The sequence below is a fragment of the Plectropomus leopardus genome, chromosome 11, assembly GCF_026936395.1.
Source record: "Plectropomus leopardus strain MGB_pleo_1.0 chromosome 11, ASM2693639v1, whole genome shotgun sequence".
Lineage (NCBI taxonomy): Eukaryota > Metazoa > Chordata > Actinopteri > Perciformes > Serranidae > Plectropomus > Plectropomus leopardus.
Genome location: NC_142186.1, coordinates 23431533 through 23449993, shown reverse-complemented (window position 1 = coordinate 23449993; position 18461 = coordinate 23431533). Strand labels below are relative to the sequence as shown.

At 39.7% G+C, this 18461-nt stretch overlaps 1 protein-coding gene across 8 annotated transcripts in view; it reads left to right on the top strand.

Moving 5' to 3' along the window:
* Nucleotides 1-18461, top strand: part of arhgef1 (Rho guanine nucleotide exchange factor 1) — a 55282-nt gene that overhangs the window by 8218 nt on the left and 28603 nt on the right. For 4 of the 8 annotated variants that reach the window (XM_088084316.1, XM_088084315.1, XM_088084314.1 and 1 more), the window contains exons 2-5: nt 7567-7631; nt 13043-13129; nt 13230-13343; nt 16815-16913. In XM_088084316.1, the coding sequence (XP_087940442.1) occupies nt 7605-7631; nt 13043-13129; nt 13230-13343; nt 16815-16913 (327 nt within the window). In that variant the 5' untranslated portion in view covers nt 7567-7604. Of the gene's footprint in view, nt 1-7566; nt 7632-12973; nt 13130-13229; nt 13344-16814; nt 16914-18461 lie in introns of those variants that run through there. The other 4 variants (XM_088084312.1, XM_088084317.1, XM_088084318.1 and 1 more) reach the window with 4 other exon arrangements.

The window sequence follows — 18461 nt, the reverse complement described above, 5'->3', positions numbered from 1 at the left end:
GTGTTGACTGCCGTCAGTCAGTCAAACGACACGGCTCTCACCGATCGCAGCGGCCGATGGTTTTTCACTATGTTCGGCTAAAAAGAAGGACATGAGACTTACAGTGTCCTGTCTCTCTGGGGACAATAGAAAACATGTTAGGGTCTGACAGAGGTCTTTCCCTGGACGCTCTAAGGACAAAATGATGCAGATGTTATCTTGTAAAATGTAGTTATTGGAAAGAAACTCGAATAAATACAGTTGTTTTGAAGGGGAAATGTGCTGATGTTTTTACAACAATATAAATTAGACATAAGAGAGAGAATTGTGATACTTTATATACAGTTAAAAGGCTTTCATGCAGTTTATGTGGACGGTTATTACATGTCGTTTCATAAATGTGTATGAATGAATTTGTGTTTGTTTAAAGGTATTGTAATGAATGACTATTATTTTTGATATGACAATGGCCAATGGCCAAACTGTTTTTGTAAACATCGGTATTGGCTCAGAATTTCACGGTCGATGCATCCCTAATAAAAACTGTCCATTTTGAGTCTGACAGTGTAAACGTTAAATCAGTGGAGTGCTCTTCTACCTTGTTTTTGAATATTTTGGCTGTAGACTCTCAAATATGGAAGTTATCAGCTCCGATTGCCTTATCTAGAGTGTTTGCGTTTGGAGTCGTGATTTCGTTGTCGATTAAAATTTGCTATAAAACATTGATTATGATCAGAGCGGAAAACTGCCAGGATAGAGATTGAGTTATTGCGTGATTATTATGCCTTATTAATCGTTCTGTCCTGAGGGAGAGAGAAGAATGTTGCATATCTGAATTGCAAATTGTTGGCGTGAGGTTAGCACCGTGAACCAAGGTGTGCTTGTGTGCACGTCCAGAGGCTTTTTTGGCATCGGAGACCTTGATTCTGGTCAGGCTGAATTCCTTTGAAAAACTGTTTGGTATCGGCTTGTTGTTGCTGCTGCTCTGTTTGGTGTCGTCTTAAAATCAGCAGCGAGTGAACGCCGGACACATAAACACGCTTGTGAGTGAACGAAGAGCGGTTTTTGTCACAAAATGTCAATCGGACGTTTCTGTGTGTTTTTGCTGCAGAAACTACAGCTACACACACACACGCACACACACAGATGGAAGCAGTTAGGCCAAGCTGGAGGTTTTCTGCGAGCTGCCAATCCATGCCAGTCGATTGGCCCCAGCCTATCAACTGTTTCCATGAAGCCAGTGACCTCTATATGGGGACAGAGGGAGAGGGAGGGGTGGGTTTGGGTGGGGGCGGGGTGTCAGTTTGTTGGAGCAGGAGAATGAAGTGTACTTTGGCTCCAAGGAGAGACGAGAGAGAACGAGGAGGTGTGTTAGGCCTCGGTGAATATGCACGGCTGCGTGCGTGAGGGAGGGCGGACGCTCAGCAGCAGTAGCTTGTTACTTTGTTTAACATCACTCTTAAATGTCCTGCGTTTAGATTTTTTTTTTTTTTAAGAGAGTGGGGGTTGGGATTGTTGAGCATCATTAAAAACCTCTGAGAGCAATGTCCGCTCAACTGAAATCATATGAAGAGAAGGTCAATGATTCTCTGAAGCGACTGCATCCAAATAAATTCGTACCAAGAAAAGGTCACTGCAGTAAAACTCTCGGAGTCGGTGGTGCAAAAAGTCCCTTTGAAATCAGGAAACCCAGAGAGATTCAACAATACTTACAGCTAAAGAACATGTAAAGCAATGAAAAGACCTGCCTGTGTTTTCCCTGCGCTATTGGACATAATCTTATTTTAGCCGCTACGTAATGGTCGTTAAATTACATAATTGGCCCTTGTCTGCCGGCCATGAATGCACTGGCTGTCTTGGAGCGCTCGCACAAGGGGCCGCTTTATTTTAAGCTAAAGGTGGAGACGAAGGAGGGAGGTTAAGAGAGGAAGGAAAATGAAACAAGATGTACAGAGATGGTAAAAGAAAAGCTGTGGCTGTCAAAAAGAGGAGGATGAAGTCTTTCCAAAAAGGCATCTTTTTTTTTTTTCTTTTTTTTTTACACCTCTGCCACAGACGAGCCGCTCCCCTCCTCACGCACACGCTGATGTCACTTCCTTTGTGCACGCGCTATCTTCAGTATCTGGCAGTGCACCCTCTCCTCTGCTGTTTGCTTTACTGTCAGTGCAGTGACGAGATTTCTGGGATAACTTTAGCCCTCTGTAATGTTCAGACCACAGTTCTGTTGCCCTTTTACCTCCTCCAGCTAACATACAGACACTCAGTCACATTTGGCCTTGTTATCTTGAAATGTCTTATCTCCGTGAGCTGATAAGAGCCTTATCTTAAATCGAGTCTTATTTGTAGAATAATTAAAGATGCCTGTGTTGTCTGTTAGGCTAATTTGTTCAGAAGTAATACCTTTTTTGCACTTTCACTAAGTCGGGGGGCTTGGGAAAGACAAAAGATAGAGGTCAAAATCAGAGCAGCGGACGATGAGATTAGTGCGGGTCAAGCACTTCCTATAGTCCAACTCCACCGCGTCTTTCAGCACAGCTCATGTCCGCTAAATGTCCACATTTCTCTAAACATTGCCAGTTTGTGACAAAGTCTCTTTGTTAAAGAGGACCTATTATGCTTTGCCACATTTTAAAATGTAAAATAAATGTATGTTAAAGTAATCCCTGTGAGCTAAAACCCCAGACCATGCTGAATACTCTGTCTCTGTCTCTTACTCTTGTCTCTTTTTTTTTTTTTTTTTATATATGGTCATCTGCTCCTGGCATGCTTATGCAAGTGTTTACATTACATACACTTATACATGTAGCAAGATGTTAAGAAAATATGTAATTTTGGTTGTGGATTTTTTTCTAATATCTCCTTAATTTCATATGAGATTTCAGATGAACATGTCGGTTGTGTTTAGAAGCTTTTTTTTTTTCCTCACGATAAAAAGTGCAGCTGTTCTCCTTTACAGTTGCTCTTGATGCAATGACCAATATCACAGACGCAGAACACCTCGAAACACCGACCAATCACAGCGGACTGGGCTTTTCAGGAAGGGGGCTTAAAGAGACGGGTACCAAAATTTAGTGTTTCAGACAGCATAAGGTGAATAAGGTATTCCAGCCTGATATGGCCTTAAAATTATATTACAGTAATTCAGGGTATTACTGTGACAGTGATATCCTTGATGCTATGGCAGATTACTACCAAATAGTTTGTTATTGATGTCAAGAACTTACAAGTGCAGCAAAATAAGTATGTTATTTAAAAGTTATTGCATAGGCAACATAATTACCCTTTTCTTCTTTTGCTTTTGAAAAAAATCCAAAAATATTGAGACTTTTTTTTTTCACTCGGACCTGAATGCTCTTTAATTTCTTCTATAGTTTTTCCACTGTGACTACTGTCACATTTACACATCAAGTTTTTTTGTCGAGCTACACATGGGCTGACACGATGACGGGCTAATGCCAAAATTTGTGACACTAATTCCTGTGTCCTCACAACAAGATGGAGAGAGACAGAGACAGAGACACAGAGACAGAGACACAGAGACAGAGACCGAGAGACAGAGACCGAGAGACAGAGACCGAGAGACAGAGACCGAGAGACAGAGAGACAGAGACAGAGACCGAGAGACAGAGACCGAGAGACAGAGACAGAGAGACAGAGACAGAGACAGAGAGACAGAGACCGAGAGACAGAGACAGAGACAGAGACAGAGAGACAGAGACAGAGAGACAGAGACAGAGACTGAGAGACAGAGACCGAGAGACACAGACAGAGAGACACAGAGACAGAGAGACAGAGACAGAGAGACAGAGAGACAGAGAGACAGACAGTGAGAGAAATAGTGGTGTAACTAGTTAAATTGTCATATTTGATCAAGTTTATACCAAATTTTATTGTATAATTTTCCTCATACTTGCAGTCTATGGACATTTTACAGTTTTAACATGAAATGCAAATGCACAGCCCACTTGCACACTCCACCAAGCTGCTCACATTTAATTACTGAAATCACACATATTCTTACCTTTTTTAATTTTTTGTCAGATTCTTATTTATACTTTCATACTTGTACTTTTATACAGTATTCATTATACACATAGTTTAGCATAGAGTCATTCTGCATTTCACTGCACATTTCTTTTGTGTTTGTGACAAATTAAAAAACTTCTTTTTTTCTTTTTCTTTTTTTTATTGGCCCGTGTTTGTGTTTATTTCCAGTCGTCTGAAAGCACATGGCTGTAGCCCATTTTATTTATTACACTGAGTTAACTTTAGCATTAAACATCTCAGATCTTACTCTAACCACACACACACACACACACACACACACACACACACACACACACACACACACACACACACACACACACACACACTCTGCTTATGTACATTATTAGGCTCCATGCACCTTCCAGTTATGTAACAATGTAGCACGCTGCCGTGCTGCATGTTAAATATAAAGTCATGTACACACCCCCCACACACACACTCTCCAGTCACAGATGCCTCTGGGTCTGTTTTCACCGAGGTGCTAGCTCACTGTGGACTCTGCCAGCTGCAGTTAAAACCTCTTGGTCGAGGTTGACAGCATTCAGTGTGTGTGTGCTTGTTTGTGTGTGTTGTTGCTTACAGGTTGTAAGCTTTCAGGTGCAGGTCTGCGCTCAAACACCGTTTCTGGTTGCTTCTGTGTTTGCTGGACTTTCCAGAGGTTCTCACATTGATGTTTCCATTGCCTGATTTTTTTCCACTGTTACTGCCGTGTTCTTCATTTCCTGCTGCAGTGTGTCCCCTCTTTTAAATTTCTTCTCCACGCTCCCTCTCCTCCTCCTCCCTCCTTACTTGGCCCCTTGCTTTTTTTTTTCTCTCTGTTTAGTCTATAGTGTTTCTATAGGCTAGTGCTTACAGCCACAGTTGTGTTTACTAGTCCAAGTAAGTTGATAAATGCAATACAGGTCTTGAAATCAGTAAAAGTACAAAAAATAAGTTAATTTCTGGCGTTTAAACGTTAATAAGTCATGTGAAAATCTGAAAAAAAGCAATTGTTGAGATGCAAATATGACTATACTGTTAATGTTGTAAAGAATCCCACTTTTATTTCACTTCTTGGCCTTAAAACCATCTTAATGCTGCAAAAACATCTATGAGGTGTCTAAAAAAACCTCCTTACAATGTAATTGTACTTTCAGGCTCCTTCCTCTCTTGTTCACACTCTTCTCTCTCAAGCTCTGTTCCTCATTTGTTCATCGCTGGGTTTCGTTCACACTGTGCTCGGTCACTTCCTTTTCTGGTTCCCACGTGAACTGAGAGACAAGCGGCACGCTGGCACAGGAGGTTTGTTTGATACTTTTATTTTGTCTTTAATGTTTCTCATGGAAGCTCTTGCGGGCTCCTGTTTCCTCACCTTTTCTCATTCTCTCTGCCTTTTTCTCGGTCTCGCTTTCTCTTTGTCTCTCTTTTCATCTGATAGGTCATACAAGAAATGGCTCTGATAGCTTCCTGAGGAAATTACACCCACTTCCCGTCTATGTGCCTCCCCATTTGCCACCTTCCCCCAGTTTTTTTTTTTTTTTTTTTTTTTGCTCAGGCGCCTCAGGGAGCTGCTAGTGCAGGAGCAGCGGTGCTGGTAGGAATCCCCACGTCTCTGCTAATGAGGCTGTGGCCTGATGAGAGAGCCAGATAAACAGCAGTACAAACACAGCAAGCTATAGCCATTAGCTGCTGTGCTATTTTTGGCCGCTGCCCTCATAGCATATAGAGGACAGGACACAGTCTATTGTGACAGAGTATAAGGAGGGAACGGTGACCTGTGTTTATACAATGGGCTCTGTGCAGGTGCGTTTAGTGATTGTGCATGACAGAAGATCTAATTGTAGTGTTTTTTTGTGCAGGAAGATTGAAGTCGAGCATTCCTTGATTTGCAGATACCACTACTGATTTTTTCCTCTGGAGAGCGTATCGACAGGGAATGTTTTAATTTTTTACATCTCGTTGCTGCACTCAAAGTTCAAATCATTTAAACTTTTACGTAGGGGTCAACAAATGATCAGCCTGGACGATTTTTAGGCCTGATATTTGTTGATCATCTGTATCTGCGTTTTATTTTAATAATCGCTGATAAAAATTACTTAAGGAAAAAGTGTGCATATTACACTCAGCCAACACCAGGGAAGACAGTCTGCAACACATGCAAAGAAAGTGTCAGCATGGCAGGATCTTTTACTTTGTAAAACCTCAGGGAGCTATTATTATTCATTAATGTTTATTTAAAAAAAAAAATCATGAATGTTATAAAAAATATAGTTGCTGGGAACTTGCTGTATATGATGTTGAAAGGTTCAATTTTGATTAAACGTTTTCTATAGGCATTTTAACAAAGTTTTGTGTTGGAATTTGTTTTATTCCAAATATTGAATTTTGAAGGAAATATTTTCATTTTTATTGTAAATGCATATCGGTTCCAAATATCCGTTATCGGTCTCATTAAGCACAAACAATCAGTATCAGCTTGGCCCTGAAAAAGCATGATGATAATGTTTTTTAAAAATTGCATCAAATCGCAGCTCATATAATGTTGAGTGAAGAGTTTTATGTCGGGGTTATATAAAGTACCTGAAAGCCTGAAAGTTTCAGTCCCCTGTAAGAATATTTCTGAAGGAAAAGTCTTCAAGTATCTGATATTTACTGTACTTATATATCAAAAGCATTTTTTATCATATTTAATGTACTTATATGCCCAATGTGTACAATTTATTGGAGATTTTTTTGGCATTCAGTGGTGAGTGTTGCAGATTGCAACCAGCTAAACTGCTTCCGGTGAGTTTTCCTTTCTGTTCAGGAGGTTTTTAGCACTTGTTACACATGTTAATCTCCTTGTATCATTACTTCCACTATCAGCTATGGGACTCTACTTTCTGTTGTTAGCATGCAGTATCTGATATGACATGAAGCCTGGACTTCACTGGAAATTGTGAGAGCAGTTGTTTGTTCTCGCCCTGATCGACCTTTGACGTAACTTGCAAGCCAAACCTACCGATTTCTTTTTAAAGTAAGAAAGATACAAACAAGCTTAGGGGGAATATATTGGAGTGAAAGTATACATTTTATTCAGGGAATTTAGTAAAAGTGAAAGTTGCTAGAAATATAAAAACTCAAGTAAAGTACAGATACTCTTAAAAAAAAAGGAAGTACATGAGGTATTTCTGCTTCATTATTACACCACTGCTAATTTTGAGAAAAACTGTTTTGTTGTTTGTCATGTCACTGTGTAAACACTTTTGGGTTTTTTTTAAATTTTCCTCTTTAATGACTTGTCTGGATGGAGTGAAACATCTGGATAATAATTTTGCTGACTGAAGAAGACAATAAAAATAAAAGACTGTAACTGCAATAATAAATTTCATCATTTTAGGCAAATCCACCTAATGATGAACTCTCTCTTCTGGTTGGTTCTGAAAAACAAGATATCGGCACACTTAAAGCACTTAGTGGTGTTGCTGCATGTATGAGCACTGTATCATTTGACCTGGTCATGATCCTGCTGTACTAAACGTATCGCACTCTCCTCTGACAGCCACCGTCATGTTATTGCAGGAGCTTGATTGACAGGTGCGAGCCTCTGCGGTTGCAGCATGGACGCTGAAGATGCCCACTTCGGGGTGAGGTCACGACAACTTGCCTCCTCCTCTCTTCTCCGTCTGAGGGGTTTAACTAGAACAGCTAATTGTTTTAGCGGTTTCACAATGGACGAGGGCTTTTCATAAGAGCTGATGTAACAAAGACTGAGCTATTATTAGGCTGCAGCGTAACCTCTTAGTGACCTGGTGGAAATATGAAATGCTAAACTGAGCTGCGACTTTGTCTAAATTTTCAAGAGGTCTGAGTAAACAGGTGCTGTTTTTTTTCCTCCTGCTTCTGTACAGTATTAGAGCTCGGCTGGTCAGAGATGGAGAGGAATGCTGCTGACCAGTTGTCATATAACACACACACACACACACACACACACACACACACACACTCACACGTTCACCGGCAGCTCCCCACAATCACATAGGAATGGCCCCCTCCTACATACGTGCTCGGTCTTAACCCACACACACACAAAGGCACGTACGCTTGATGGCTATCATTGGATTGATGCCACCTGACACTTAGTTAGTGCAGGAATGTGATGGGAGGGAGGGGAGGGCCGGGCAGGGGGGCAGCTGCCGACTCTCAGGAGCACCGGAGCTGATCTCGGCACCTCTGGGACGCTCTGTTCAAATACTGTGCTCTCGTGGTCTTTTCCTCTCGAGCTCGGCCACGTCTGTATCAGACAGGAAGGACCCTCTCAGTTCGGAGCTTATGCCAGCTATCGTGTGCTAATGGAGGTGAAGGGAAGAGGGTCTGGTTACTGTTGAGGATCACAGACTGTCTCCATCTGTTGTCTGAACTGTGCCATATGCTGGAATGTACCGCTTGGCTCCGTCTGGGCAGAGCAGGCTCCTGCCGCTCTCTGTACTCATGTGCTCTTTAACAGCAGAGCACCGGTGACCTTCCCTGCTTCCCTCTGAGTAACCGCGATTGGCGTCCCCCCCCCGCTGACCGCTCCAATTTATCTCTCGAGAGTACGAACATGTCTTACAGTAACTCCGAGACTTAAGAATAACGAGGGATTGGATTCAGCATCTCCTATAATGAGGAGGCTTAAATACTGCTGTCATGCAGCAAAGTTTCACAAACATCTTCTGCTTTTGCGTCCAACTAGAAGTTTACATTTAGAGCTACAGTTGGTAACTTTTTTAAATTAACTTTTGTCCGATTTGCTGAAATTGTCACTATATCACATATAGGCCTTGTCCACAAGTACACGGGTATATTAGAAAAGATGGCTTTTTGCAATTTGGCCTTTCATCCGCATGCAAAATAGCTGTAAAATAAGAAAGCTGCTCCGTCCGCTGATGATTTGGCTCGACTTTCCAACATGGCAGCAAAGTCACAAACTTTAATTCATACCAAAAAACGAAGGTTAAATAAAGTGAAAACAAGTGACCGGCTTTGTCCATAATTTCCTATTCCCTCTCAGTGATCAGAGTTTATGAATCGACGCACCTTTCATAAGGACTTTATATTTTGCACGGAAATAGTTTTTCAGTGAAGCTGTAACAGTGAAAGCATCTCATCTTTCCACCAGGAAATCTCTAGATTTGCCTTTTTGGTATTCGTCATTTGTAGCTGTAGTTGTCAACGGAAATTACTTTGTGTTTGCTGTTGAGGTGGTGTTGGTGGTGTTGGTGGTGTTGTTTTGATAAGGAGCTCGGTGGCTGAGATGCGTGTGTGAAAGCTGAGGTGTGTCCATGTGTGTGTGTGTGTGTGTGTGTGTGTGTGTTTATGTCTGAGTGTCCATGCAGATGTGCGTTCATGGCCCTGACAGGCCTGTGACTCTCTGTTTGGCTAACCCCTCCTACGCATGTTGCTCCAACACTGGCCTTTCTCAACCCGCAGCCCACTGGATACAGCCATGAATGAACACATTCTCTCTCTCCGTCTGTGTATCTCTCAGTTTCACCCTCTTTCTCTCTCTCTCTCTTTACAAGAACTCACCTTGACCTCAAAGCATTTGACAGCTCTTGTGTCCGCCGCCGTTCACAAACACTGTATTCAGGCCGAGAATCAACTCGCGGTCGTTCAAACACACACTTCCTGTATGAACTCTCACCACTTAGTGATTTTTCAGTTCCTACTTAATAACACTTTAATGACCTGCATGTAACCACACATTCACACGTATAATTAGACATGCTCTGTGAACATGCAACCATGTACAAAAACGCTCTTCAATTCAGTTTTTATTCAAATCATTAACAAATCTGAAACCATTATCAAGTCTGCACATCCAGTCAGAATAGTTTTGAATTTCTTATTAAGTATTATTATTCATCAGGGAAAACACCCAGAGAACATACAGTAAATCGATTAAATGAGCCTTTTGGAGATGCTTAGAAAGGGTGAGTGATATAAACTGAGATAGAGATGCACTTTCTGCAACACTGTGAAACATTCAGTGAAATATGGAACATATTTTGCCGTTCAATATGCATCAACATGACACAACCTAAGGGACAGGAAATTACCGAGACACAGACCCACGTATACGCACACAGCACACGCATGCATTTACACACACACATGCACATACACACACGCAAAACACATGTTTATGTTTCACATTTTCTCGTGCTGTTATACATTTACCTCTTTTTCTTATGTCATGGTTGAACTGTGTTATCCTTGATGCTTTGGCAATATGGTTCACCTGACATTTGTGCCAATATTTACATTGAAAAATATTCAAAATCCTCTATTCCAGTATATGTCATTTTATATCATGTCACTGGTGTTTATTAAAATACAGTGCTTTAAAGTAAAAATGTAATTTAATTTTACATTTAACCTCACCGTAATGTCTGACAAGTCAAGTTATTTTGTTTCATTGATGCAACAATCTTGTTAATCCAATCTTGCTATTAAGCTGTTCTGCTTAGAGATTTTCCCATAAAGCTACTCAGATTCATACAACCATAATTATTAAAGGATTAGCCATCCCAGCTGAAATGGCAAAATCACTGGTGGCTTACAAATCTTTATCGTTTCATTGTACACTACTACTAGTGCTACTAGAACTACTAGTACCACTGCTACTACTACTATGACGACTATTAATAGCAGGAATAATAATAATAATAATAATCAATTAATTATATAAACTGTATTTATAGTTAGTATATAGATAGTATATTCAAAGAAAATCTAAAAATGACCAAAAGCAATTTAAAAAAGTAATAGTACAATAAAATGGAAAATAAAACTAGATAAAACGATAAAGGCTGAAAAACAGGTTAAAAATGGTCATATAAGAAAATGAACAGAACCAAAATCAGTGTATATACCGTGTAATAAATAAAGTGGACACAGACTAAGTGAAGCGCATCCTCTCAGGCTGATTATTCCTGATTTTTGGGGGCTTGGCCCTTTCCAGAAAATTAGGTTTGAAAATAATATTCTTCTATTGATAATTTTTTCAATTGATCAATCAGTTGTTTGGTATATAGAATATCAGAAAAGGGTTAGCTTTTTTTTCTTAAAAAATTATTCAAACTGAGTTCATATTGTCTTTCAGTACCATCATACAAAATGGACATGAAACTCAGATTTGAATGTGTGAAATAATGGGACAGTATTCATAACTCTGGGCTGATAAAATGACTAAATAAAACAAAAAACCTCCTTACCAACAGCCCTTAAGACTTTTTTCCTAAACGACTCACTTTTTCCTTTCATTATTTTGGCTCATTCTTCACACCTCTTTACAGCGCTGTACTCACACTCTGTCGTCTGTCCTCACCTCGCAGTGGACAATGGTAAATGCTGTACAGTGTTGGCTTTTTGATGTGTGTTTGTGTTTGGGTGTTCCCTGGTAGCGGCGCTGGGTCTGCGGCCTTCAGAGAACTGAATGCAAGAGCTATGTGTTGTTTGTGTGTTTTGGGTGTGTATGCGTGCAGGGGAAGTGATGCAGGGTGTAAATGGTGGGGGTAAATTGGTCATCCGTTCCAATGCATTTTTTCCCATTCATGGATTTCAAAGGCAAGGATTGGCATAAACCTTTAATTTCAGATTAGCTTAGTTACATTTTTAGACCTGGAAGGTTTATGTCATGCCAGCTAGAAGAGCTTTTTCCACTGAGTGTATTATTGAACCCACCACTAAAAGAAAAAGAAATTCAGAAGCAAAATTTGGCCAAACTTCAGAGAAAGTTCAGATTAAAAAATGCTACTTTGTAATGCATGTTAAACACTGAATTTTTACCCCTTGATTTTCACATTCAATTTAAATGTTTCAGTTTGGCCTGGGGGAGAGGACCATCTTAATAAAATACTCAAAATTATTTAGTTCAAAATAGTTTTTAATTGCTTCATTATCAGTTCATTATCACTTATTGTTAGTGTACTATACCCAGTAGCCTCATGGTTTATTTCAGGAGAAAAAAAGCTTTACTAAAGGAAAATATTGTGAATACTGCATGCTTTGTCAGTGGTTCCCAAGATCATAGGCCCTTCGTTTTACAAAATATTTCCATAGAAATTAGAGTGCAAAAATGACTTTGAACGGTGACAAACTGGTACCACGCCATTGCTGTTGTTGTTTGTGGTGCATTCTTAATACACAAAACAACAATGGACATGTGTTACCAAATACTCCGTTTACACGGACGCAAAGTAACTAGAGTTTTGAAAATCTTCACCTTGAGAAGGCGTTTTAAAAAAAACCATGTTCATTTAATCAGTGTTCATTCGAGAGAACACAGCCGCACACATTCACAGCGTTAACACAATATCTCCCCCAGATCTGAATGAAAACAGCTTCAGTGAATACACACGAGTCTCCCCTTTACAGACTTGCCCACTTCATGCTCGTCCGAAACAGTTTTTTGCCATCACCTGATTCCTAATCAAGACAGTCTGGTAAGAACCGCTTCACCTTGTCACTATGAACCTCAGAACTGCTGTGATGCAAAATCATGGAATTGAAAACGTGTGATTCAAAAAGGTGATTTATTATGAGTAACGATTAAAATCTTGCAATTAATTGTGATTTAAAAAACAAAGAATCATTGACAGCATTAATCTGTTTACATGTAGACAGGGCTCAAGTCACAGACTCTATACACTGTATATCTCTTTACCTGCACCTGATGGTTTGTATTTCTTTGCCTTAAATCGGCTCACGTGAATGGCGTCCCACTTACTTCAAAGACGGTACGCGTTATGACACATCAGGCCTGTCTGTCGCTCTTTCTGTCTCTCTTTTGATGAGTCATGATTAGATGCTGGGAAGTTTTCCTGCTTTACGCTTGATGTGAAGTTTCACTGGGAAAGCTCACTTTGTCCAAACCCTAATGTGTCTTAATGTCTGGCTCTGCTCAGCGTGGGCTCAGGGCGTCAAAGAGGAAGCCTACCGGTTCAAAGTATAGCCCATAATGTTTGCTAATTATCTTGTTTTTTTTTCCCCCTTTCTCTCTGTCTCTCCACAGCAGGGTGTGTTTGGGGCTAAGTGCTCTAACCCAGCCATGAGCATCATCGGGGCTGAGGATGAGGATTTCGAGAATGATCTGAACGATGTGAGTCAATAAAAGAGTGGCAGCTGAGTGAAATTCTCCCTTTTTTTCGTTATCCTTTTCTCTCTCTCACGTTGTTTTGTTGGTGTTCTCTGTCTCTCAGGTGACGGATGAGCAGTGCCCACACTTCAACAACATAGACCTGTTGAAGGATCACCCGACCCACCTGCTGGTCTTCACGCAACATGTCATTCTACAGTTTGACCCAGCTCCCCTGGTGAGAACCACAACTCCCATAATGCACCATCCTGTCACACAGGATGTGTTTCAGCCACGTTTTTCGGTCATCCATCTCGTAAATCTCTAATGAAACAGACATGTGTCTGTTTTAATCAATACTGCTGTCTGCACAGGCCATAAGTGTCTTTTAGGATTTAGAGGCTGTTTTCATTACACAGTCTGCGTAGACACGCTGCTGCAGTTTGTGTGTTCATTAACCGGAGTGTGCGTGTTTGTATACAGCTGCTGAAACAACATCTAACACAAACATTGTTTAGGTGTTGCTCAAGTAGGTGGTTGACAAAAAATGAATCAATGACAAGTTTGATGGACGTAAAAATCCGAAAAAATATTGATTAAATTAGCCACAGTATACAAAACCCTTATTTCCAGAAAGCTGGGACGCTGTGTAAAACATCAATAAAACCAGAATGCAATGATTTACAAATCCTTTTTGACCTATATGCAATTAAAATCAGTCCAAAGACGAGATATTTAATGCTCATACTCTCACGCTCATACTAATTATGTTTTATTGGTTAAAAGGATTTGAAAATTATTGCAGTCTGTTTTTATTTATGTTTTAGACAGTATCCCAACTTTTGTGGAATTGGGGTTGTATGTATTTGAACAGAAAGATGTCCTGATATATTTAGTAAGATCAGCTTTAGTCAGTATACAGTAGGGATGTTTCCAACAACTATTTGACCTGACCTTTGAACATAAATTTAAACTAACAAAAGACTAATCTAAAAGTAAGAAAACCTTAAGAAAACAGTCAAAATTCAGCAGAGTTTAATCAATAAGGTTGATTGTCTGAAATATTCTGAAATTTTGCATATAGAGAGCTATATAAAATTGTTTATTACGTTTTTTCAACAACCAAATCGTGCCACTGAAATATATTATGAATATGCACATTAAGTAAAAGTTAGCAAATAACAAGACGAATCTTTAGGAAACATGTCTGATTATTACAACAGCATTTTCATTTAATATTAAGATTAATCAAGTAGTATTTCTGGTGCTGACTAGTGAGGGCAGCAAAGTTTAATTGACTAGTCGACTAATCGCAGATATCCCTGGGTTACAGTAGTTGCCCGCACTGATCACATGCATCAGATCATTGATTGGTTTAATATTTGAAACAGGTTACAGATCCACATGGGAGTTTTTTGTTGTTGTTTTTAAAGATACAGACAGGAGATTTTGACAGACAGAGAAGAGAGGTATGATATTCGCGGAGTTCCTGGTTGGAAGTGATCCAGGTACTTTCTGGTTATACAGACATTGTCTTAACCACGCAGCCACACAAATGCCTCCTCTATGGGAAAGTTAAAAGGACTCCAAGATTGTGACTAAAATAATAGAGGTTTATATGCTCATTTTATTGATTGTTGATGATTGCTCATCGATCTTATACGATAGATTTACATTTTATCTCTTTTTATTTGAGGAAAATTCTCTTTGTTTTTGTCATGATGACTTTTCATTCACAAACTGAGGTGTTTGGCAGCTCCACTCGTCAATAAAGTCCATTTGGGTAAACAAGACAAGCAGTCTGACAGGTTATAAAGAAATCCGAGTTAAGCCACATAAACTAAAGAAGTTAAAAGTAGAACAAACAGTCAATGTTACACTACAGGTTTTTCTTTGCCTGCAGCCAAGCAACTCTGGGATGCTGAAATAATTAAACTATTCTAGCGTCCTCAAAACAAACGATCAGACAGACGGTTTACCTGCGAATACAGTCAGCTGATTTGATGCAAGTCTAAACACAAAGAGTCAGTTATGTTATAGCTTGTGTGAAACTCATGAAACAACACATGCACACACTGTGAGCTTTTACTGAAGTGTGGATTCAGATTGCATATTTGGAAACATGGCCCCTTCTGTGTGTGTGTTTGACAACTTGTGTGTCAGTGCTGATGTAAAGCATGCCCGTCCTCTCCCCTTTGTTCTGCATGCAGACACCGTGACCCACCCAGGTACTGTTACACCTCCCACAGTCATGACACCCTCCCTCACCCTCTCCTTCATTACCTTCTTTACAACACAGAGGTCCATGTAGAGAAGAAAAGTGTGTCATACCTCCATGTATACCTCCGGGGTGAACGGAGAATCCAAACACGGCAAACGTTCTCCATGAATTTAAGCAATCATGGTCCACTTTTAACATCAGCAAATCTATCACAACATCTGTTTACAAACTCGCACAACTCGTACTAGATAATCCAGGTCCAGTTATCGAGTAGTATGCTCAGTCCTCTGCAAACACATGCATTTTAAATGAAAAACTTCAATATAAAACACTCAGCAAGCCCTGAACGTACCTGACACTGTTTGTATTGACCTGCTGTAAACTGTTAACGTTTTTGTTTTTGGAAGTTGTGAGCGTACGACTGGATAAATGTGTTGAGCTGAGCACGAGTTGTGTTAGTCTGTGAACAGATGTTTCGATTAAGTGTTGCTGTTGTAAAATCTAACATTTTAAAACGTTAATACATTTGTTTAAAACTATGACCATTAGTTTGTGCGTGTTTCGCTGGTACTCTTCAATGGTTGGGATTTCGGGAGTCATAGGTAAACAAGTATGTTGGTAACGTCTTAAAAGCTGCTTTAATGTCGTTTCTATTAATAATAGCTCAAATAATTACATGTAATGTGAAAGTGGTCAAGAAGATCACCACACTCTTCAGTGTCCTTCAACTCAAGCGAGCATTAAAGTGCCTTTTAACTTGTTTTGGTTTTATCGCCCACAGGTTTACTATTTTGGGTTAGTCTATCAACTCGCATCAGCATTATTGACAGGCAAAAGAGGGAGCTTTTTTTTTCTTCTTTTTTTTTTTTTTTTTAGCAAAAATGCCACTGTTAATTAACTTCACAGCAACAAATGGTACCCAAAGTTAGCAACTAGGTGGTGAACACAATGAAGCATTCAACAGATAAAAAGACAGATATTTCCCCTGGAAAGTGTTGGAGGGATAAACAAAGCTAAAAGGAGAGTGACTATTGAATTTTCTTGTAATTTTAATGGTCATTTTAAAGATGAAATATTCCTTTAAATTAACTATCTTTGTTATTGAATCGGTGGCACAGACGACAGTTAATATAGTGTTTAATGATTCATTGAGATTAAGGTATGTGAACGATAATGGCTGACAATGACTGTTATTTCATGAGATATTATCATTATGATTAAAATACCCAATTAGTGTCTGTGTTTTGATGAACAGCACTTTGTTCATTTTATGTCAGCAGCTTGACATTGAGGTCAGGGGAAATTAGGCGAAATGAGGTTTTTATATGTTATGATTTTCCAGTGAATCATCTGAGGTGTGATATGAAGTACTCGGTTAGTCGATGCACACAAGGGAGGCAAAGACATTAACAAAACACACAGGACATCAAATGACTGTTGACATTTTGTCAGCGTTCACCGACCTTCTGTCCGTCTCCCCTCTCTCAGCTGTGTTACCTCCATGCCGACCTCTTCAGGAACCTCAGCGCCAAAGAGACGAAGAAGCAATTTGTGGAGTTCTTCAACACGTTCTTGGACAAGGGTGCAGTAAGTAGCACACCACACAGCATTTCTTGTTACATATTTGTCTGTATCAGTCAGCTTTATGTGGAGGCGAATGGACTTTATGGAGTTTATTGTAAAATGAAGGTAAAATAAGTAATAAATCAGTAAAATATAAAACCTTGCCAGAGAACAGAGAGGGAGGACGTCACTCTGATAACGTGATAACTGGTGTACTTTAAAAAAGGAGGAAAAACTGATGGAGTTTTGGACTAAATGTGTCTTTTTTGGTGTGTATGTGATCCACCAACCAGCGCTTATTTAAGTGATTCCCTACTGTCTCCTTTTACGAAAATGCAGCGAACCAACGGAGGCTGGCAGCAAGTTGAGGCGACAAAGTCCCCAAATGTATCTGTTGTATGCAAACGCAGTTTTTCTTTATAAAACATAGTGATGCAAAATTGACAAGAACTCTGTCGCCTATTGATGCCTATTATCTTGACTTTCTCGAGTTGTGTGTTTTTGCGGATGCACGAGGAATTGTTAATATGTCATATTTCTTAAAGGGAGTTTGGTGTAATATTTTCCACCAGGAGCAGGATGGAAAATGATGTCAAGAGAAATCGAGCTGCAGTCTTGCAAATAGTGACCCCTGCAAGATTCCCAGTTTTTGCAAAATCTTATTTAAGACTAAAAACTGACATTGTGTAGATGTGAAATGTTGTCATACTTCAGTCTTTAAAAGTATTTTCGTGTATGGTAGGAATTATCAAGCCCAAATTTATGAAATGTACTCTCTCTTACAGAGAAAACGATATGCTGCTGTGGTATCACTTTCTCTTTAGGGTGGTATAGTCAATCTGATTACATTTTCCAAGTGTGTGTTTGGACATTTAATTGTGTTTTTGGGTTTTGGGGTGAGCGGGGAGAAAGTCAGAGCATCTTTTTTTGGTCGGTTGCAACTTTCTGAATATGTAGTACAGCTCCATTGTACTGTTTGGACTCTGTACTTTATTGTGATTGCCTTAGCAGATGTCAAAGATACTATATGACTTGAATTAACACATTATTTATGTTTGCATGGTTTTATGGTTTGAAACACTTCCAATATAGTCCTATAATAATAGACTTTAGGGTTGAATCTTCCTATTGGCTCTCTTTCTTTCTGTTTTATATTTCGGTGTTTCTTATCTTAAGGCAGTCATGTCATTTAGTCGCTAATTCCCGCTCTTTCAGTGTTTGGTGCTGTGCATTATATAAAAATCAATTCAGATAAACATCGCAGCCATCGCAACATAGATATTATATTCTTTTCTCATTGTGTTACATCGATAGGAATTTGATCTACTGCACAGCTGTAGTCCATAAGCTGAACTCAGAAGAGTCTGTGTGCACATGAATTGTTTGCGGATGTCGACTCTGTTTACTTTGCCTTTATTCTGTGTCTGTGCAGCACCCTTCAGTTTCTGGCCGTCACTCTCCATCAGTCCTCCCTGCACACCTGGCCTCTGTCGCCTCTCTGTTATATTTCCTCCTCAGATCTCATGCACTGCACACGTCTGTCAGCTCAGCTGGTTTGTGCTGCACTCGCTC